Source organism: Alexandromys fortis, unplaced genomic scaffold (assembly GCF_014885135.2).
Source record: "Alexandromys fortis isolate MF-2015 unplaced genomic scaffold, M_Fortis_MF-2015_v1.1 scaffold_26, whole genome shotgun sequence".
Classification (NCBI taxonomy): domain Eukaryota; kingdom Metazoa; phylum Chordata; class Mammalia; order Rodentia; family Cricetidae; genus Alexandromys; species Alexandromys fortis.
Genome location: NW_026067894.1, coordinates 9,780,523 through 9,804,237, shown reverse-complemented (window position 1 = coordinate 9,804,237; position 23,715 = coordinate 9,780,523). Strand labels below are relative to the sequence as shown.

The 23,715-nt window shown below is 45.1% G+C and overlaps 1 protein-coding gene across 10 annotated transcripts in view; it reads right to left on the bottom strand.

The window, feature by feature from the left end:
- Positions 1-23,715, bottom strand: part of Epb41 (erythrocyte membrane protein band 4.1) — a 146,966-nt gene that overhangs the window by 5,355 nt on the left and 117,896 nt on the right. For 6 of the 10 annotated variants that reach the window (XM_050151327.1, XM_050151291.1, XM_050151308.1 and 3 more), the window contains 2 exons: positions 4,932-5,060; positions 872-973 (listed from right to left, as the gene is read on the bottom strand). In XM_050151327.1, the coding sequence (XP_050007284.1) occupies positions 872-973; positions 4,932-5,060 (231 nt within the window). Of the gene's footprint in view, positions 1-871; positions 974-4,931; positions 5,061-6,160; positions 6,611-23,715 lie in introns of all 10 variants that reach the window. The other 4 variants (XM_050151299.1, XM_050151278.1, XM_050151272.1 and 1 more) reach the window with 1 other exon arrangement.

Genomic DNA, 23,715 nt, shown 5'->3' with positions numbered 1-23,715 from the left:
GGAAGGGAGGAAGGAAGGAAGGAAGGAAGGAAGGAAGGAAGGAAGGAAGGAAGGAAGGAAGGAAGGAAGGAAGGAAGGGGGAAAGAGAGAGGGATGGGGATGGAAAGGAAAGGAGGGGAAAGAGAGGGAGGGATGGGAAGGGAAGGAAGGGGGGAAAGAGGGAGGGGTGGGAGGGGAAGGAAGGGAGCGCATTTCTTCTAGTGCTACAGCAAACACGGACTGCCTGATTGTGTAAGGATAATTCGAACTTTTGACATTTTGTCTGCCTTGCTTCCTATAAAGTGTTCTAGTGATTTGAGCATTTCATCTCCAAATTATGGTTCACATGGCCTCAGAATGCAACTAAAAATGATTCATCAGATCAGAAATCTGGCTTCTAGCTCAGAAAATATGGTTGTACCACATCAATAATCTCTGCCCTTAAACTGTGTGTGTGAGTCAGGTGGTGGCGCACGCCTTTAATCCCAGCACTCAGGAAGCAGAGGCAGGTGGATCTCTGTGAGTTTAAGGCCAGCCTGGTCTTAGAACTTAGCAAGTTCTAGGACTGGCTCCAAAGGTACTGGGAAATCCTGTCTCAAAAAAAACAAAACAAAACACCTGTATGCCTGTGTGTGCACTCATACTGAGGATGGAGCCCACAACCTGTGCGTGATAGGGAGGTGCTCTTCCACTGAGCTATACCCCACCCCAAGCTGACATTTAGACCTTATCCACAGCAAGATGGACAGATGTGCAATGAGAAAGACTAAACGTGGCTTTCCAGGTGAATTCTGGGGAAGGCATCAGGTCCTTCCACCTGGAACAGAGCTGACAGCCTTTGCTTATGTTGGTCCCCTCTATCTAGCTCAGATGCCATCGGAAGCTCTGCTACCTTGGTAATCTGAGTTGTGGTTGTGCTGCTTGTGGTCTCAGAAGTGATGGTCTGAGCTGTCAGCAAGATTCCAGGGTCCAGGTCCCCATTGCTGTCCTCAGTCTGCAGAAGAAAGCACACACAAGTCAGCCCCTCAGGAGGCCTTGGTCTGAGACCCCCCAGGTGCAGCGTGGCTCTTCAGCTCTCTCTCCTGCTCAAACATCTACTTCCCTCACGCGACCTCTCAGCTAATAAGCAGAACCACCCTTCCTTTCTTCCTTCCCTCCCTCCTTCCTTTTTTATTTATTTATTTATTTATTTATTCATTCATTCATTCATTTATTTATTTATACAATATCCTGCCTGTAGGCCAGAAGAGGGCACCAAATCTCATTATAGGTGGTTGTGAGCCACCATGTGGTTGCTGGGAATTGAACTCAGGTCCTCTGGAAGAGCAGTCAATGTTCTTAACCACTGAGCCATCTCTCCAGCCCAAACAGGTTCTTTCTTAACAAGCAGGATAAATGGGACTGGAGAGATGACTCGGGGTGGTTTGGGCACTGGCTGCTCTTCCAGGGGATCTAAGTTTGATAGGGCCATAATTCCGCAGCACTCACATGGCAGCTCACAACCATCTGTAACCCCGACTTCCAGTGAAACCCAACATCCTCTTCTGGCCTCCCTGGGCACCAAGCACATGTGTGGTACCCAAACATACATGCAAACAAAACACCCATACACACTAAAAATAAAAGTTAAAACTAGGTGTAGTGGTACGGGCCTTTAATCCCAGCACTTGGGAGGCAGAGGCAGGTGGATCTTTGTGAGTTCAAGACCAGTCTGGTCTACAGAGTGAATTTCAGGAGAGCCAGAGCTACAGTGAGACCCTGTCTCAAAACAAACAAAAAGTTGAATGAGGACAGGTGTGGTGCACACCTTTGATCCCAGCACTTGGAAAGCAGAGGCAGGCAGATCACTGAGTTTGAGGTCAGCCTGATTTATAACTTCTGGGCTAGCCAGGGCTATGCAGTGAGACCCTGTGGCCCCCTTGCCCCCCAAAATGCTGAGGAATAGAAGTTGCTCAGCATCAGGTCAGTGACTGGAGTGGTGCGGAAAGAGGCAAGAGTATAGCACAGTTTGAAGAGTAGCTCCAAGCTACACAGGGGCAACATCCCACAGTCCCAAATGCCCCCACAGGGCATTAAAGCATCTTTAGTAAAGCCATCCTATGAAAGCGACAGAAGGGACAGAACCATTCGCCTGCTCAGGCGCGAAGACTCAAGACTTAAAACTGCCAAGGAGTCAGTGCATTCTCCCCAGAGCTTGTGCTCTTCACACCCAAGGCAGGAGAGTAAGGGCTCCTGGCGGCTGGGGTGCGAGGGAGCGACATCACAGGATGAAACAGGAAAGACCGTGCTAGCCAGCGAGGGAACAGTTCCACCTCCAACAACTGAGCCAGGGACTGAGCAAATGAATCAGAAAGTGTCCCCTCATGAGGACGCAGGACACATGCACAACAGGCGTTAGTGATGCTGCGGACAGCAAACTGTTACTGTAAGGGCTCCTCTTGCTGGGAGGGGCTTAAATTATCTCACATGCCAGTTTATGCAGCTAATCTACATGGGAATCAAACATGCGGCTGCTTATTATGATTAGCTAAGAATGACATTAGCGAGAAGCTAAAAAGATGGTGACGGGCCGTGAGAGGTGTTATCAGCAGGTAGGTGGGCAGTCAGAGCTGCACAGGTCTCCACGGGTCCACACATAAAGGGTATTACAGCAAACACGCAGTAGATGACTGCCTCCTCCTCCTGTGTCACCAGAGCAAGCAAGCACTTTCAATTTTATTTTTAAAAAGACATGGTGCTGCTCAGACTGGCCTCGAATTCTTAGGCTAACTCTCCTGCCTCAGCTCCGGAGTAATTGAGACCTCAGGTATGGAACACTGTGACTGGCTTTATTTCATTTATGAGCAGGACCACATTTCATCCAGACTCTGAGGTACTGGGGGGTGGGGAAAGGGAGGATTAAGAAGGCGCAGAATCCCTGGTGGAGCCTGGATTCCCATCCCCAGGTGTATACAATTATGAAGCAATTTTTCTTCCCTTCCTCTTCAGTCCTCACCCCTGCCAAGGCCTCCTCGATAGCTTTTTCCCGTCTCTCTTGACTGACAGGCCTTTCTCTTCATTTCCAAAGGCGACACTTACTGCTGTTCTTAGAATCATCCCCCAGATCTGTCACAGTGTCGTCTTCAAGCCCGTCCCTACTTTAATACAGTCACCTGCAGCTTTAGGAATCACCTTTAAAAGGCCATTGCTTTAATGATGCTCCTTTACCATCTACCCCTGAACTTATCTCTCACCAAATTTAAATTCTACGCTCTCGACCACAAAGAGAGTGGAGGGGAGCGCACAGATACAGACTGAGCATCTCTGGAGATGCCGGCACTTGGCAGACACCATCTCACCTAAACTTCCCCCCAATCGTGCGGCAGCAGGGGTAGAGCCAGGGAATGGATGGGCTGGGAGTTTGTCTGAGGTTATGCATAAGTAGCTGCCCCTTTCGGGACACACAATGCTGTGTCTAACTACAAAGCACAGGCTTTGTCCTCCAAGCTTCCCAAGGGTTCACGGTGCCAGGAAGACCGACTGAGAAGATCTTCAGTGTCCAGCCAGAGTTTCATGGCTGCCCCTTTACGCTGTGCTCTACCAGTGAGCTACACCCTAGCTCCCTGGATTATCTATTTACCCCTTTCAGCTTCTAGAACTTTCTAGTATCTGATATTTGTTTACGTGGGTTTCTTCCTCCTTTTTCATTTTTGGTCGTTGTTAATTTTTCCAGTCAGGGTCTTTCAGGGTAGGCTGGGGATGGGGGCACCCCTGCCTGGGTTCCACTGTGGGCCACTGTGTCTGGGTGTGGCAGGGCTTATGGCAACCTTTCTCTCCTTACTAGAATGTTCCCTAGAGAGGGTGGGGACTGCCTGCCCTGACATCACCACTTTGACTTAACACATAAAACTCAATAAACATGTTGTAGAAGTAAATTAAGAGCTCATCTCACAGAAGATTAACTTTTTGCCCTCTGTGACTAATTAGAGAGAGAGAAAGAGAGAGAGAGAGAGAGAGAGAGAGAGAGAGAGAGAGAGAGAATTCAACAGAACAGCGTAATTCTAGCATAGTCGGATTACCAAAAACAATGAAGTTTCACTGTAACTAGAAAGTGAAAGACTTAAAAACAATTTGAACCCTCACAATAATACCATGACATGGACACTAACACTGTGGGCAGGGCTGGCCAAGGCTCACGTGATGACGTGCCCAAGTTAGGACCCAGACGAGCAGAACCGTGCTCAGGTTTATCTGACCCAAAGCCCATGTTCTTCACATTAGAGTAACTTTCCCAGACGACTTGGGTGGAGAACATACGTAGTCAGACCTGTGGCAACTTCATTTGCTCTTTGGTGTGGGGAGTGAACTGGGGTTGCCCACATGTCAAGTGCAATGTTCTTCCACCAAGTTAAAACCCTCAGCCTGGCGTTCTGCATTTATTTCCTTTTTAAGATAAATTATTTTGAGAAAGGGTCTCACGGGTAGCCCAGGCAGACGTCACGCTGTATAACTTCGAATGACCTTGAACTCCTGATCCTTCTGTTCCCACATCGAGTGCTGGCACCTCAGGTGTGCGCCAGCCACGCCCAGTCTTCACTTTTATGTGTGTACCCACACAAACAGGTGCAGGTGCACATCTGTAGAGGGCGGAGGACACCACAGGTCCCAGTCCTCGGGTGCTTTTCATCCTATATTTGAAACAGGCTCTTTCACTGACCCATAGGTCACACTAACGAGCCTGAATCTTCCAATAGGAGAACCTGGTGAACCATCATCCCAGCCCAAACCAGACCCAGTTTTGTGTGGTTTAGCGACTGACCCCAGGTCTTCGTGCATGGTGAGTACACTGATTACCTGAGCGCCCAGAGTGCTCACTGGGACGCCCTTGTGCTTACAGTAATTGGGGGCCCCAAAGGGAGAAACCATCTACTGTCTTCAGTCTGTCTTTGTTCTGGAGTGTCAGTCAGTCTTACCTGGGCAGCCTCGTAGGTGATGGTCTTGGTCTCAGTGTGGACAATAGGAACATCTTTGGTTGGGATTTCACTTTTCACAGCATTGGCAGTGTCTGAGATGGTGACAGTCTGAGTCTTTACCAGGGGAGGCTGTGGACAGTAAGGAAACAGAGTTGGCCAAACCTTCCCGCAGTGCGTGGGGAGCTGAACCTCTGACACTGATCTGATCAAAGGCTGGAGCCACTCTCCGAAGACACGGTTCCCAAGGAGCCCCCATGGGGTGTCACACCTCGAGAAGGGCATTCAAAGTGGCACCACTGTAATTATGTTCATAAGCTTAATGGAAAACTATAACACCAGACAGTTTATGACCGGTGATATAAAACACTTTAGACTGACCTTCAGAATTTGAATATAAAATTATTTGCCAAATAGAAATCACTTTCATTCATCCTTGTGACTGGATATTATAATTAAGAAAACCAGGCACATCTCTCCACCGAGTACAAATGTACACGAAGCAGAGAGGCCTTGGAACGCATTTCCTTGGAATTCATTAACTTCTTTCAAATCAATGTCAGACGTTCACTTTGGATTCACTGAGAAGAAATAGTGTTTGGAAAACCAGAAAGGAAAAAAAATCAGTTCTCCCACCACCTGGTGATTAATTTCAAAATTCCAAAAGAACGAGCATTAGTGGGGTGGTAGAGACCCTCCTGCTCATCTGTTTACCTCTCCCAGGACACCAATCACCCTAAAGCTACCATTGGATTGTGATAAGGTTAAGGGACCATTCACCTCAGTGCAGTAGTTAGTGCCTACGATCACGGAGTCCCCCGGGGGTCAGTGGAAGTGGTGGGTTGCACAGTAGAGCAGTATAAACTGTCGTTTAAGATCAAATGTTAGTAAGGAGCACTGGAAAGTGTCTGAGCGTGGTCTCAGAACCCCGAAGGCTCCTCCCCACAGGAGTAATTCATCTCTTGCCATAGCTCATCCTTGAGAGAGGAGAGAGGAACATTCTTACACCAGCTCCACGAAGGTAAAGAGCTGGAATTTACTCCCAAGAGTTTTGTTAAGTCATCAGAAGAGGAAACCATGTCTAGTTAGAGTTAATTCCTCTGATTGAGTTCCTTTACGGCATCAAACTGCAGAGGTCACGTCCTTTACCACCACCGCTGCCACCTCCTCCACAGATTCTGGCCCTCTCCCAAAGAGTGTCATCAGACCTGCATCGTCACATCAGTTACTACCTGGAAACTTCGAATGAGGGTGGGGACCTGGTTACCCACGCGAGAGTCAAGAGAGGATCCGCTCTGGGTCTCAAGGGTCTCTGCTGGTGCAACTGGCTCTTCACTACTCTCTGCCTTTTTTCCACCATGTTGCAGCTGGCAGGAAGCTGGAGTTACTGGGAAACTTATGGAATTGGGCTGTTCCTCCACTCCTAAACATTCCCCACTTGGGCCTGTTGGCATCTCATGAGCATCATGATAGCCAGCTGTCCCCTGCTCCTTCTCTTCCGCCTCCTTGCTGTTTATGGAGAGGGAGCCAGAACCATAGCTCTGAGGAGACGCCGGTGGGGTGGTCATCAGATTCTGACTAGGGACCACTGACTGCTTGGGGCTCTCCCACTCGGAGGCAGGGTAGGTGGATGGCCCTTTTGTCACGACAGCCACCTCCTCTGTGCGAATGTCATTAACACTCTACAAATGAACGAACACACACAAAAGCAAGATGAGTAAGTGGGGAAACAAGGGTGGAACTCTGAGAATCAGCAACGACTTTTAAGAAGTCTCAAACATATTATCGCCATTAATCACCAGACCCCTTCGCTCCAGATGGTCAGAAGAACTGCTGTTCATATATGTATCAGGAGCGTAGGCAGTTTCGACTCTGGTCCTATTTCTGGACCACTGCTAATATGAGAACAATTGCAATGCACCTCACAGTGTTCTGTGCTTCATGCCCACAGCCCTCAACAGACAGCACGTGCTTTCGTACCCGAAGGAGTTACCTGCCACCCCTACTCACCGGCTCAGTAACGCAAAAGACAATGTAACTTGGGAGCTATTCAAAACACGTTCTCGATGAGTTCTCCTATCTCCAAGCCGTACATATCATCCTGGCCCCTCAGAGGAAGCTAAAATGTAGACTTTGGTCAGCAAGGGGACGGGAGTTGAGTCCATGCTTCATGGATAGCTTCGGTCCCAATCCTGATGTCAGGCCCGATACCAAGGGAAGGGAAATGACCAGCAAGTGACACGCTTTTACACAGATGAATGACACAGCGCTCCAATAGGAAACCGTGTTCCCTCCTGGCCACACGGGATGGACATGTATGCATGTATATGTGCACGCACACGCACATATTTAGCTTTTTTTTAAAAAATATTTATTTATTTATTTTCTGTGTATATAATATTCTGTCTGTGTTTATGTCTGCTGGCCAGAAGAGGGCATCAGACCTCATTACAGATGGCTGTGAGCCACCATGTGGTTGCTGGGAAGTGAACTCAGGACCTTTGGAAGAGCAGGCAATGCTCTTAACCACTGAGCCATCTCTCCAGCCCACATATTTAGCTTTTGCAATGTCATTTTTTTAAAATTAGTAGCTCTGGAGCAGTTCATCGTAAGGAGTTAAGCACTGACATATATAAGCTGATATGAGCTTAAGATTCCCACACATTCATTCCCCTTTCTAGCCTGACGTTCTAGCAGTCTTCAGTGTCCCTGGTTCTGGCTGCTATGAGATTCTCTTTTGTCTGGAGTTAAGTCTACTCAGGCCTCAAACCTCAGAAAGACCATTTTACCACTTCACTTGTTATATAGGAATGTAGCGACAGAAAGGGGGTCTTTTAAAGAAGGCATTCCAGGAGAAAAGACACAGCTAGGACCACCTGACACATTCCAGTGTCAATCAATCGACCGTCCGTCTACCTACCATCTGTCTTTCTGATTATAGTTAAAAATCACCGTGCTCTGCTCCCGTAAACCAGCCCATGTTGTGTTGAATATAAACTAATCCCTCTTAAGGCTTTGAACTCTGGGTCCACTTCACTCCTGAGCCATCTCCACATCTGGAACAGCTGCACGCGGAGTCAGATGAGGGCATCTGCCATTAGCTGATTGTGAGTACTATATAGCGCATGCAAGGAGAAGTGAGCGGTTGGAGAACTCAGCTGTCTGTAGAACAGACACATAAAATATTTTGGCTAATGGCGTATGAATTTCCTCAAATTAAAATGAGACTAACTTTTAGCTGGGCTCGTAAAGGTCCTAGGATCAAATACTATAACATCTATGAAAACATTTTGCAGTTCTAAGGTACCAACCCACTTTACGTAATTCAACCAATCAGCAGGGCAGCTCCAATGTGCTTGGCCTAGAGGACACAGAACAGATTTGTCGTTGCTATGAGCACACTGGACTGTTTTCTGGTGTCCTTCTCTCACAAGATTTTGGGTTTTATTTTTTTCTTCTCCCTAAGGAGTTGACCAAAAGTAGCTCACAAATGGGCTTTCTCACCCATCCCAGCTCCGGGAAGGACCAAGCCCTTTCACATGCGAGGGGTAGCAAAACTTCTCTGCACAATCTCCCTACAACTGGAAAGCTGGCTGATTATGACAACCGAACAACGAACAATCTTATTGTTGTCTGTTTTTAAACAGCCTCACTGTGTTCCTTGCTGGCCTTGAGTTAGTGGTTAATCCTCCCAAGTGCTGGGATTACAGGCTTGCAACACCACGCCTGGCAGGCCAATCTGTGTCAGTCTGCAGAAATGATAACTGTCATCAAGACGTTATTTGCTGGTTAAACACTGCTTAGGCTAGCACCTCTTTTTGAGTGTTTGTTTTGTATGCTCTTGGGCAGGGGTGATGGTTCTTTCTTTCCACTCTGCGGGTCTTGGGAACTAAACTAGGCTTGGCAGCAAGTGCTTTTAGCTGCTGAGCATCTCCAGGCTGGCCTCTGGACTGAGATGTGCACTGAGCATCTCCAGGCTGGCCTCTGCACTGAGTTGTGTACTGAGCATCTCCAGGCTGGCCTCTGCACTGAGTTGTGTACTGAGCATCTCCAGGCTGGCCTCTGCACTGAGTTGTGTACTGAGCATCTCCAGGCTGGCCTCTGCACTGAGTTGTGTACTGAGCATCATTTCCAGGCTGGCCTCTGCACTGAGTTGTGTACTGAGCATCTCCAGGCTGGCCTCTGGACTGAGATGTGCACTACAGAGCAAAATTAAACAGGTTGATTTTTTCCCCTAAAGCAAATATAGAAGCAATCAAAGGTTCAAGAAGTAGTGAAAGTAATGTCAACAATAAATACTCAGAGTGCCTAGCATGTGCTAGCTGTCATAAAGAGAAGACCGGCAGCAGTTGGGTTGGTCAGCCGCGTGCTGCACTCTAACGCCAAGCCAACCTTTCTGGTTGGTGCCATTGTCTGATCTCAGGGGGCAAATACAGAAAACCACTTACTGGACATCCCCCGGGTATGAGGAGTGTAACATGCCCGAAATTAAACTTCCTCTGTTGCTGCCTGGCCCTCTCACCAGCCGCTTCCTTCATTTCTACGCTGATAAAGGATAGCACTGTCTAGAAGCCAGGTCAGAACCCTGAGTCAGCTCCCACGCTATCCCTACGCTCACTACCATTTTTAAGTACTACATTTATTTTACTTAGCGTGTATTTATGTACTTGTGTACAAGTGTGTAGGTGTGCACCTGCATATCTTACACGTGGAGGTCAGAGGATAACTCCACCACGTGGGTCCCGGGAATGGACCTCTGGTGGTCAGTCTTGGCAGCAGGCTCCTTTATTCCCGGAGCCACCTCACTAGCCCGCCATTTTCATTCAGTAACACTTACCCTGCCTACCTGTCTCTGTGTTCACACATTAGCTCCACTCAAGCTCCACCTGGTTTTTAAGAGACGAAGGAAAGTCTCTGACTGGTGTGGAGCTTGCTGGGTAAGCTGGGCTGGCTGGTCAGCAAGTCCAGGAACCCCCTGTCTCCATCACTCTGCTGGGATTTTATTTTTATTTATTTATTTATTTATTTATTATGTATACAATATTCTGTCTGTGTGTGTGTGTGTGTGTGTGTGTCCGCAGGCTAAAAGAGGGCACCAGACCTTATTACAGATGCCACCATGTGGTTGCCGGGAATTGAACTCATGACCTTTGGAAGAGCAGGCAATGCTCTTAACCACTGAGCCATCTCTCCAGCCCTCTGCTGGGATTTTAAACACATGCCACCACACCCTGCATTTTTACTTGGTTTCTAGGGAGCAAACTCAGGTCCTCATGCACACACAGCAAGTGCTTTCCCAGCTAGACCACCTCCCTGGCCCCTCATTTACAACCTCACTTTGAGGTAATCGCTATCCTTATTTTATAAACGAAGGAACAGAGAGCTTAAGCAAGTTAGAGGTGGGGTTTACGTTCAGCTCTGCCCTGGCTCTGAGAGCCTCTTCTTCCCACAGCATTAAGCAGCATCCTGAGTAGGACTGACATGCACGTCTGACTGCGTCATGGAATGACCACGACAACAGTGCAAAGAACCATAGAGGACCTATTTTAGTGGCTGGCATTACATTTTTAAATATAAGACGTCTGAAAAGACAGAAGATAGGCCTGGCCAGGGGGTATAAAGCCTCATGACAAGAGAAGCCCCATGATCTGGCATCTAATGTCAGTGAAGAATCTTATCGGACAGAGCTGTTGCCTGTGGCCACGACCATCAGCACAGGCCACTGTTATATAACACTGCACCACTGCATGAAACCAAATTAGCCTAGAAACTATGAAGGGATCTTGCCAGAAATATGATTTGACATATGGCTATGTCTGAACCATCCACAGTGAAAGGCAAAACTGAGGCTTTATGTGACTCAGGTGTTTATTGGTCCAGCTGTTGCTTATCTGGACTACTGGGAGACACGTAGGAAGAAGCAGGCTATAATAATCGGCCAGATACCTGTACAAGGCACTGTGGCAATATCCAGTTGGCTTTAAGCATATGAATAAGGACCAGGTGCACACCTCTAATCCCAGCACTTGGTACAGGCAAGCGTCAGTGAGTCAAGGCCAGCCTGGTCTACAGAGACACCCAGTCTTAAAAGTCCAAACCAACATCACAGTTTGAAAAACCTTTCTAAGATCTTGCTACTTAAGCAAGCTTTCCTGAGGAATCGATGTAATTTCTCCCGTGTTTATTCTGTCACTTGTTCCCTACTTGGTGAAGGTCGGGGCTGCGGGGCTGTGATAGAAACCCAGCACCTGGCCCAGATGGGAGGGAGAAATGTGCTTGACATCATCTCATTTCCTTTCTATAGAGAGAAACAAGTGGAGATCAGAGACATGTGGGGTCATGCCTGCAATCCTAGCCCTTGGGAACCCGAGAGAGGAGGTTCGTGAGTTCGGGAACAGCCTGAGCTAGTTAGGTTGATGCCAGCTGACATAGTGACACTTCTTCAAAACAAGGGGTAGTAAGGAAGGAGGTCAGCAAACCAATCCCAGTGAACCTAAGAACCCGTGTATAGTGGAGAGATCGAACCCACAGAGCTGCCCTCTTACACATGCACAACCCCACCCAACACACTACTACTATTTTAAAAGATTACCTCTTCTGTGAGTATTCAATATCCAGAAGGATAGTACTGACTTAGTCACAAAATCTATCACCACTTTAATGTATAATTAGCTCATTGCTGTTTCCAAGCCTCAAAGCATATCTTTCTATATTGTAATTACCCAAACGTTTGCTTTCTGAAGATAATATCCTCCAAGAATGCCTTAGATTTTGTTTTTTGTTTGTTTTTGTTTTTTCGAGACAGGGTTTCTCTGTGGTTTTGGAGCCTGTCCTGGAACTAGCTCTTGTAGACCAGGCTGGTCTCGAACTCACAGAGATCCGCCTGCCTCTGCCTCCCGAGTGCTGGGATTAAAGGCATGCGCCACTACCACTCAGACTTAAGTGCTCCTTTAATGGTACAAAAAACTCTGTTAATATTATCTGCCATGACTTGTGGTTTGTTGAAACACAAATATCTCAAGGAAAATTGTTGATCCACTAAATACATCAATCAGCGCTTCTCTATGTTAAGAGAAAAGGAATTTGTTAGGCTTTTTAAGTCAGGTACAGTGACCTGTGTGTGTGCACGGAGTCCCAGGCTGACTTGAAGTGTCTTGCTCAATCGCTCTCCATCTTTCTCACTGAACCTAGAGCTGGCTGTCATAGCATCTTCCCTTTTCTGCTCACCCAGGCACCAGGGCTACGAGTGCACATTGTGGGCATGGGATCCAAACTCAGGTCCCATGCTTGCACAGCAAGAATTTCACCCACTGAGTCAGCTCCCCAGTCCTAAAAAGACAAGGTTTGATAAGAAAGGGGAATGTCGGAGATGACAGGAGGATTGGGGGTATAAGGTTCACGCAGACACAACACCCCCAAGAGCACATTACCCTTGATTTGCAAACCCAATAAGAAATGCATTGCACTGCCAAGGCCACAGAACCAGCAGGAATCCAGGCTATCTTGCTAAGCACAGTGGGGAAGACACCAAGTAGAAGAGTTCAGCTCCTGGTTCCTGACTAAAGTAAACAATAAATATTACAGTCACAAATATTATCAACAACGTGAGATTCCCAGATGGTCTGCAACATGCAAGCTAAAAAATGTAGACTCCAATCCTGATAACATCAGTTAACTGCGAGTGCTCTTCCTGCATTCTTCCCTTTCAACAAAAACATGGCAAGGGTTCGGTTCATGTCTCAAGGGAGAATGGCTTTAAAGGCCTCAGGAAAAGGCTTAAAAAATACAACATATGTCACTATATATTAACACGATAAATATTTATAATCTTTTTCCTATTTTGAGAAACTATAAATATCAGTGTTTGCCTTGATTGTATAATAGCCAGTAGGAACTTCAACCTGGGAATTAACAAAGCAACATTCACTTTCAAAGTCGCTTTTCAATGGGCACTTGCAATAAAAGATAAATCAGATGTGGCAGCGGCTTCTTTGGTAAAAAGCCATGTGTAAACAGCGCATAAAGATGACAAGGCAAGCAGCAGTAGCCCATACTTCAGCCAAAAAAGGAAACAAACGAAGAAAGAACAAAAGTTACAGAAAAGAAAAACATCCCCGGTCCCCACCCCCGAAAGCTTGTAAACAGAAGCTGCCACCACATGACAACTCAGACTGCCAGCAGCTTTCAAAGGGACTTCAGAGTGAGGACCCTGTGGACGGGGATAAACTAACAACAGAGCTAAAGTGCCTTCATCTTAGAGTGCTCCTCCCCGCTGTATCTACAGCTTGTGTGCTGGAAGTAGCTCTAGTGCTCACTAGCGTCCCCACGAGACCCAGTCATGTTCAAGGGTCACTGCACTGGGTAAAAGAGCTGGTCTGGGCAGACGTTTCCTCATACTGTTATTTAATTAACTTGATAAAAATTGTTTCTAGGATAAGAACACACAACACGGCCTTTCTTTCTCAATGAAGGCGGTGAAGCTCGCCAATAACAAGAGTCCCTCAGTTTTGACCTCGATCCTGCAAGGCATGGCTCTGAGCTAGCCTCTGCCTCCCCAAATGCAGTCTGTATGGTTTTCTAAATGGTACTGTTATTAGATTATCCCCGAATAGGTGACTGCAAAAGCAAACATCGTCAAAACCCATGCCTGATGCAAAATTTTAACTATTAGCTAATAGAAAATTTTGCTTTTGTACTGCACTCACCCGCACGAACTCCACAGATCACGTGAGAACCTCACACCTGGGCAGATCTGCAGAAGTCGGAGTGCTTAAGCAAATGTTAAAGGTTATGCAGAACACGGCTGAGAAAACAGAAACCTGGGGCGGTCAGTTTTACCATGTTACACTGCGAAAGGTCAAGACAGACCAACGGAAGAGGAGAGGAAGAGGCCAGAAACAGCGCAGACATTCCAGTCATTTACAATGGAACAACATTAAATTTGTGAGCAAGACTTCACAGAAACCTCACAGAAACTTATTAAAGCCTCTCTCTTTTCTTTTCTTTTAAGAGACAGGGGCTCACATGGGCCTTGACTTCACTGTGTAGACAAAGCTGATCTGAGATTGCTGATCTTCCTGACTCCGCCTCCCAAGTGCTGGGCTTACAGGTGTATGCCGCCGCTCCTGGTTTGGTTAAAATCTTAATAAACACTTAAAAAAAAAGAATTATACCCCAACTTGATATCTAGAAAACAACAGCATATTGATTCCACAGAACTAAAAGCAACAGAAATTATTTTTAGATACTAGCGATCTGTGGCTCCTCTCCATCAAAAATAATCCTGCAGTAATGAAATGGCTTTCTGTGCTAACAAGTTCAACAAATTCTGAAGGGGAACGCGGCTCAGAGAGAGCACAGCAGCACTTTCCTGTTATTTAGACATAACCGCAGGTTATATATTACATATATAATATATATTGAGCTGGTAAACAGACCACTTCAAAGTGTGGATTGTTTGGTGCTTTTAGCCATCAACAGAAAAACACGATATGATTCAGAGCTGTGACACTGAGAGGGTTTGCCCAAGGTGAAGATTGACAATGCGTCTTAATTCGGTGTGAGAGGAATAAGCTCTCTTCACACCCACACAGCCACACCCCCTCCCCTCTTCAGTCTGATCAGAGTGGCAATACTGGATGGTTAATAACTACTAATTTATTCAGGGCTCTTAAAAAAACACAAAAGGCAAATCAGCACAATCAAATGTGACAATTGCACGTTACTGTGGCGGGTTAAATTAGTTAGAAAAAATTATTTTTAAAACCTGACACAAATAAGTCAAATGAACACAAAGTGATTTAAACGATATTTTAAGGACTGAACACATGCAAATAGTTGCCTCTGTATCAGGAGTAAGCAAAAGACAATTACTGGCGTGGGTGCTGACAGTATTTTCTAGGCAGGCATCTCGAGGCGATCAACTGAAGCACATGTTCCCCTTCCCTCCCATCTCTTTTGGGTCTGCCTGTGTCCAATGTCACCAGCTCTAACTTCCATCACAATCACTAGCAACCAGAAGCTGACTTGCAGTGAGAGCTATTCATCATAAATCTACACAGTAACTGAGCAATTAACGTGAGAAAAACATCAGAGAAAATGTCCCTAAAGAGGAATTTTATAGCAGGTTTCTTTAGGCTTAATAACACACCAAACTGGTAATGAATAAACTATTTAAGTAAGTATGAGAGCCAAAGGATCTTGGACAAGAAAACTGAAAGAAAAAGGGGGTTGGGGTTTATTAAACACTTCCAACAAGCAGTTACATAGGTCAAATTACAGGGAGCAATGACTCTCAAAAGGACATTATTTTCTACTAACTCACTAACAAACTACTGCCCCCAGTAGACTCCAAATCAGGGACTTCTCATCAAAAAGTATTTTATTTTGACAGTAATAATTAGAAAAGCAAATATGTCCCTTTCAAGGGCTAATCGTAAATTTATGCAACTGTCTGAAACACAGAAGGGCACTAAGTGCTCAATGGGGTATCAGTTCACTTAAGAGGGGCTTTTTGATTATGTGCACATGTGTAAGTGGGCGTGGCATCTGCAGAGCTTGCAGGTGTGAGTGTTGTGTTCCTCCTCGAGCTGGAGCCACTGGCAGGTACAACCACTTAACATGAGTGCTGGGAACTGAACTCAGATCCTCTGGAGAGCAGGAAGCACTCTAAAGTGCTGAGCTATCTCTCCAGCCCTCATTATGTTTTCTTTTTCCCCACTAAAGATTGATTATCTATCTATCTATCTATCTATCTATCTATCTATCTATCTATCTATCATCTATCTATCATCTATCTATCTATCATCTATCTATCTATCTATCTATCTATCTATCTATCTATCTATCTATCTATCTATCTATAATTAGGTGCACAGTGTTCTGCATGCATGTACGAGGGCACCAGATCTCATTATAAATGGCTGAGGTTGCTGGAACTAGAACTCAGGACCTCTGGAAAAGCAGCCAGTGTTCTTAACCTCTTGAGTCATCTCTCCAGCCCCCCCTTATTATGTTTTTAAAACCATGCTATGGTGGTTTGAATGAAAATAGTCCCTATAGGCCCAAAGGCAGTGGCATTATTAGGAGGTGTGGCCTCGTTGGAGGAAGTGTGTCTCTGGAGCTGGCTTTGAGGTCTCAGACACTCAAGTCAGGCCCAGTCTCTCACTGTCTTCCTGCTGTCTGCCTATCCAGATGTAGAACTCACAGCTACCTCTCAGTACCTCGTCTGTATGCACGCCAACATGACAACAATGGACCAAACCTCTGAACTGTAAGCCAGTCCCAATTAAATGTTTCCTTATAAGAGCTGCTGTGGAGCCAGGTGGTGGTGGTGGCAGTGCACACCTTTAATCTCAGCACACAGGAGGACCTCTGTGAGCTCAAGGCCAGCCTGGTCTACAGAGTGAGCTCCAGGACAGCCAGAGCTACACAGAGAAACTCTGTCTCAAAAAACAAAAAGAAGACAAGAGTTAAAAAAAAAAAAAAAAAAAAAGAGTTCCCGTGGTCATGGTCTCTTCACAGCAATAGAAACCCCAAGACACAAGCTTATTACACAAGCTTATTAATTCTAGAATCTGGTTAAAGAGAAGGTGTATTTAGGAATTACTATTTTTTTTTATTTTATATGGGAAAATTGAGACAGATCCTTTAACCCCAAACAAAACAAAGAGGGTGGATGGGCGTCAGCAAGTCTGTTCAGGCCTCAGTCAACACAGAGCACGCTGGAAGAGGAGTCAGACACGGGCAGGGTGGTGTCACTGACTTCATGTTCCAGGTAAGGGGCTCCTGGTGCCAATTTCCAACTTCTAGTCACAGACAAAACAGCACCAAGGCAGAACTACAACAACAACAAAAATAACCAGCCTGCTTTCTAGTCTGTGAGGGAAATCCAAAAACTAGTCCCTGCTGACCGAATTCCAACCGATCTTTGTTTTTGTATGGCCATCAGCTAAGAATAGATTGTTTTTAAATGGGTAGGGAAAATATTTAGTGGCAGAAAAATTGTACAGAAACCAACCCTCGGTGTCCAGTGAAGTCTGACTGGTGTGCAACCACACGACTCCTGTGGTCGTTTTTGTAACTTTCACTTGTGCTATGGCAGTGCTGAGCAGAGCTGACCACACAGCCTGCAAGGCCTGGCACCCCCGTCACTCGTGGCCTAACGTACAAAATTCGTGATGATCTGACAGTATGTGTGGTTTTATAACATAAAACATAAGAAATATGTATCAGATTGATGTCAGCTATGTATTTCAGATAAACACACACATTCCCTTTATGACATCATACTCCATGCTTATTATCCATGTGAGCATGTAGACCAGTCTTGACAATATATTCTGGGGTGAAAATAGCTGATTATTAGCTATAAGAAAGGATAACTAAACCAAATGACAGATGCTAACAGGAGAGATCAACATTTGCCATAGCGGCATCCAACTTGAGGTCCTTGAAGTAAGAAAGGGACTACCGAAGGTTGATAAAGAAGGCTCTGCCCTGGCTTTCTTGGCTCCCTACACGTACTGATCAGGCATACAGTGATCAGATCTATCTCAATACAAGAGTCCAGGTAATTTATCCATTGCCATCTGCTATTAGTAATTTAGTTAACAGACTGATTATTTGTTACATACGAGGCAAGGTGGCACCTGGGATACAAAGGTGACAGATGTCAAACAAAGATGAACAAACCAAGGGCTCACCTTTGACCCAGACAGTAACCTTCAAAGGGCAAGAACTAAGATTAACTTCACGAGAGAGTTCCCTTTAACTTTAACAAGAACTTTCATGTAGAGGCTAGAAATTTCTTTCTCTTGTTTTTTTGAAAAAAGGTCTCTTATTTTTTTTTTTTTTTTTTTTCAAGACAGGGTTTCTCTGTGGCTTTGGAGCCTGTCCTGGAACTAGCTCTGTAGACCAGGCTGGTCTCGAACTCACAGAGATCCGCCTGCTTCTGCCTCCCAAATGCTGGGATTAAAGGCGTGCGCCACCACCGCCCGGCGAGGTCTCTTATGTTATCTAGTCTGGCCTCAACTGGCAACCCTGCCTCAGCCTCCCAAATGTCTGCATTACCGGCTCTGTACAACTGCACCCCACTCTTAATAAGAAATTCTTTACAATCCCTGCATTCGAGATCGATAAACTAAGCTGTGGAGAAACACCGTGACTTAATGCACAAGTGACTTATAAAATCGGCTTTCCAAAAAAACGCAATCATCTATCTTGGGAGACACCAAGGCACAAGCTGCAAAGCTAGTTTCTAAACCTCTGAACGACACTGCACCTGACAGGCAGATGCTGTAGGGGAGAGGCTGAATTAAGATCTTGTCAGACCCTAAAATCCGGAGACGCTATCTTCCTGCATCCGTGCAATGCGCAGAAGAGTGCACGAAGTACTCATGTTTCCCCTCCATTTCTCTTCCCCTTCCCCCTCCCACCATCCAGTTCTCTCTGCCTCTCACTGTCCTGGGGATCAAACCAGGGCCTCCTGCATGGTAAGCACACGCTCTGTGATGAGCTAAGCCCCCTTTTCTTGAGAGACAGCAGAGAAGGAAACACGAGGCTTAACTGCTTTTATTGATCTGGGGACCAGAAAACATAGCTGGGGTTCTACACCCTTCCCGCTTTTTAATCTTAAGACTTAGCTGTTATTTCCCCCCAAAGAGGACTTTAGCTATGGTAAAGGAAGGGGCATGGTAACCACCTATAATATCAGTCACAAAAGATGAGGAAAAAAACGTTTCAGCAAGCTGCCATCTGTTCATACAGTTAAACGACTATTAAAAGTTACTTCATTTTTAGCCTGTATGTCTGACCTGTGGAAATAAGGTGCAGTGGCGATAGGAATTTATCAAATAAAATCCCCCTGAATTTAACCCGGGAGTCACAGTCACCGTTGTCCTCTCCTAGCCTAACCCAAGTGCAGACCTTCACAACCACTCAGCTGCCTTCGCCCAGCCCAGCACCAGTGGGGTTCTCCATCTGCAGCAGTACAAGGGGATCCTAAGGCGTGAGCGGTGACAGTGGCAGGCAGGAGAGGCTCACTAATGCTAGAGTGGTGCAGAGGAGGCGGCTGATGGAGTCCCACACAGCAGACAAAAAACTGGCTGGGTGTCACAAATGATGGGGACAGGTAGTTAAGATGTAATAAAAAAGCGAGGTTTCTGTGTGGAGAACACTGTGAAGTTCAGGGTTGATCATCTGTATGAAGTGTAAAGGGAAGGAGGGCAGCTGTGTAGGGTTCTGGGGAGCAACAGCGGGGCAGCTTTGTCCTTTCTAATGGCCACTGGGTGAAGTGTAAGCATACATTCCTACTGCTAATAACCTCTAAAAACAACTGCATTTCAAAAGCATAGACTGCCCCGTGGATCTATTTATAGAAGTGACTTAAGAAGCCCTAGGTTCTCCGATGAGAGCAGGGTAGTTCCAGCTTTTACCCTGGCTCAACAGGCAGTCCCCTTCAAATTTTTGCTAGCAATGTAAACAAAGTAGTAATAACTTCATACTACAAACGCTAGCCATAAGCAAACAGCTAAAAAAACAGGTCTGAAATACAGAAGCTTGGCTTATTCCCAAGCACGCTCTACTCCATGAATACCATTTGAATTTATTGAGAGACGGATAAATTTGGAACGGCATTTTTAACTCCACTAGTTTTAAGTGCTTGGTCAAATACCAATCAGGAGCAGACGGAAACAAACATGGCTGTTCGCTTACTTCCAAAAACAAGACTCTCAAGAGGGTCGCATGTGATGGCCTTTTCCTTAAATTCTATTTTCCTAGCACATCAAAGACTGAGGACGGAATCGGCTTCACTTCCTGAAACATGCTGAGGTTCGTCCTCATGAGGTAGATTTAGGTAAGGAACTAGCTGGAATATGGGCACCAAATGGTTAAGCAACTCCCTTAAAAGTCACTCTGGAAATGACCCACAGGAAAAACCCCAGACTTTACACAGGTCAGTGTAGATATCCTTAGTCCAAATTACTTCTGAATCTGCCATTAAGAAGCCGGTCCATGGTAGAGCGATATCCAGCAATTGGAATGCCTGTGAAGTGGGGGAAAGGAAGCAATGCTGGCTGCAGCCTCATGTTACAAATACTGGCAGCATTAACCTGAGATCACACGGGGCTGGAAGAGGATGCGTGTCCTGAGAACTATGACAGATCTATCTTTTGAGCCACATTGGTCAGTTGGCACCTTGCTCTTAGCAGCTTCACTAGGGAGAAACGGCTTCTTTGTCAGCAAAGACCTCTGGGGAATCCTTGCTACACTTCAGATCACAGAACAGCACCATTGGCTCACACTAAATTTTTAATGGAGTTGAAATAATTCCAATATAAAAGGAAACAAAATTCAGGGTGACGTTTACAATAATTAATAAAAAGTTGTGTACAATGATGAAAACTGGAACTTTAGGAAATATAATTTGAAAGTTACAAAAGTACTGATAAAATTTTAAGATTAGTTCCTTTTAATTCCTAAAAAAAAAAAAAAAAAGACTTACAGTAACATAACCAACGCTGGTTTCATTCGTTGTTCCATTAAGGAAATCTTAGCATCTGTTTCATACTTAGGATCATCAGATCCTCTCCGCAAAGCAGTTTTGCAGCACTTCAGGTGGCTCTGCAATCTTTTCTTACGAGTGAATCAATAAATATGCTTATTTACAAAATATCTGTTATAAATAGACATAACAACTTGTGACACAAACCATATATATTCAGATTTTTTTTTTTTTAAATCTAGCCTGGTCCTTGCTTCTTTTTCCAGTTTTTTTTTTAACTCCAATAATGACAGTAATAGCAGTTTTCAGTAGATATCTGATAATCATGTCGTCTGTGAAGACAGCAGATCAATACTAGTGAACACTGAAGAACAACAAAAATCTTGGTTTTACTGTTTCTCTCTCTCTTCCTCCCTCCCCCTCCATCGTTTCAAAGGCAAAGCCACCTTTAGAAACACGTCATGAACCAAAAGCACTAAGAAGTAATACAAAATGTAACAGTCTCAACTCGACTACCCTAGCAACTCAGTCCTAAACAGAGTTTGCAAAGTTAACAATTTGTCCAGACTGAGGCCTTCAAACGCCACAGAAAGCAAGCGACATCATGCGAGGTTAATGGTAAGGTGAAAGCCCGTCAGTTTCGGCTTCCGAGGGGTGCTCTGAGGAAGGTGTGCTCACCGTTACTTCAGGGAAGCCTCATAATCAACATGCAAACTGTACGCTTGTCACAACAGAAGCATAGCTCTCAAGGCGAGTGATTAGAAACAATTGATTTCAACACAAGTATGAGAACATGTCTGAAGTATAAGGAAACAACGTATCTTTTAAGCTTATTATAACAGCTAAACATAGCTCCTAACAATAATTACTTTAGCCATAAGGAAATAATAGTATTTTAATTTAGTGAAAAGTGTGTTTACATACAGATCTTGAGTTAATCTGTACTCCAGGACTTTAAAAGGTAGGTAGTCTGAAATTTTCAGCCCTGGCTGGAAGCCAAGGGTCACCAGCACCGTTTCCCTAAACTAAATCAACTCTACATATGAAAAGACAGCATTTAACCTCTGTGTGATTCTTCCGCACTTCAGGTAGGATACAGTTGTCTCCTGTGCAGCTCATAAACACTGACGAAAAGGCTGCAGGTGCTACAGCCTGTTTCAGAAAAGACCTTTGTATGCACGGATTCGATACTCTAAGAAAAGGAGTGGTTATGGATTTTTGGATTCAAACTATCATTTTAAGGCTTTTGAAAGGTTGGGAAGTTGAATTTCTTCTTAAAACTATGGAGCCCATGCCACATGAATGGCTATACGAGGCTGGGAAAATAGTCCATCAGATGTTTTTAGGGTTTCCCAGCCTCTGTGAAACAGTGGAAAGGAGGACGCAGCAACCGTTAACAAGAAGAGCATGCAGGGTAGCTTTTCAGTGAGTACCACCTGCCGTGCGCCTCAGTCTGATTTGCCTAAGTGTTGACTTTGGGGCAGGAACTCTGGCTTGGACAATCCATTGCTACTCCTTTTTCCCTCACAATACGTGCTCTCCAAAGTTCCACATTTTATTATTGACAGGAAACATGACCAGAAAAGGTCCCTATAACAGTGAATGATCAAGACCAGAGGCATAATGTAGGCAATAACACAGTTCAAGCCATAGACAAGAGTTCAATGGTTTTAGTCTTGACATGTCAGAGGAGCACCCTGTTTTCCAATCACAGAAAGATCAGCCACCAGACAGCCAGCGCAAGGACCAGGAGAAAAGACATCATGAAAGGAACACGAGGAGACGGGAAAGCACTAGAGTAGAGGCGGCACTTTCTGAGATCCTTGTGTTCCTCGGGGATTGGAATAGAAACCTTGGGAGGACTCTCTTCATTCTCTTGCTGGGGCAAGGTTCTTTCAGTGGATCTCTCTGGCCTTTTAGTTCTATCTTCACCCTGTACTAACAGAGCACACTCCTGTGTCTGCTTTCACGGTAGAAGATCAAGAAAGACAGAGAAAGATGAACAAAATGACAGATGGAAAAACGCTTAAAAGTGACACTCGGGGATGTGCAAAGGTGTGGAAAGATCTCTGGATGTGCTCTCGAATTTAGCTTCTCTTTACATTGGCAATTTACCTAGCAATTTCTATAACCCAGAAGGTTTGACTATGCAATTAAATTAAAATTTAATGTTTTGGATAAATTGGCATGGGAGCCTTAGGGGCTCAAAACGGTCACTGACTTCCCTGCATTTGCTATCACTTATTCCCTCATTTCAGGTTACTCATACATTTCTTTTTGCTTTGTTTTTTCCACTAATGGATTCCAGGTTTTAGTGCTGCAGATAATTGCTGGATCAGGCAACGTCAAGAACGAAGTATTCTTGCCAAGAGTAAAGTTACTTTTACCAACAAATAGAATGGTAGAATATAAAGAGCAATTTTCATATCTCTTCAAAAAGGCTTGAAATGCTCATTGCTCAGTATGAGAATTAGATTTTGCTCAGGGAAACAGAAGTAGTAAAGACCGCAAAGTAAGAACAAAACGTATAAAAATTTGTAATATGCCTCCAGGTATAATAGGTCTACCCTGGGGTGGGGACGGGGGCAAAGAAGAGCAAGAAAAGAAAGGAAAATACATCCCCACAAGAGCTCAACTATTGCACAGCCTCAAAATCCTGACTAAAATAGTAATGATCATCATGAAGGATTACACTCTTAGTCAATACTTCTGACAACTTTCAAGGAAAGATCCACCCCCAATTGGCCAGCTGAGACTTTTCTCCCCCGGCATCTCTGTGTTCTGCTATCTGCAGTCAAGGCAGATGGTATCTACGAAAGGAAGAACTTGGCTCTGAGCTCTCTTAGTTGAGCCAGCCTTCTCTGGTCAGTTTGGAAGTTGAACCCTGGTTCTTTGCACACCCCTAAGTGATATGTACCAGGGAGAAAGCAGCTAGGGGACTGATCAGCAAAAAGAATAAAAGAAAAAGGACGGATGCAAAACCATAATGATTTTTAAATGAAAATACGGTGGGAGAAGAAAGACAACATAAAAAGAATAGGGTATAATTAAATTCATTTTCTCTCTGAGTACATAGTAACATCTTCATGCAGCTTTTTCAACCAGCCATGCGCCGAAACAAGCAAACTGGAAACTGCAGATGCTGCAGCAGTGGAAGTGTGATGTGTTAGGCCAAAGGCTGAGGGTGTGGATTTACTAGTGTAGCAAAAGAAAAACACTGTTCAGCCACTGCTGCTGAGTTCTGGGTTCTCTGCTTAGAGCCATGGCCGGGGCAGGTTCTAG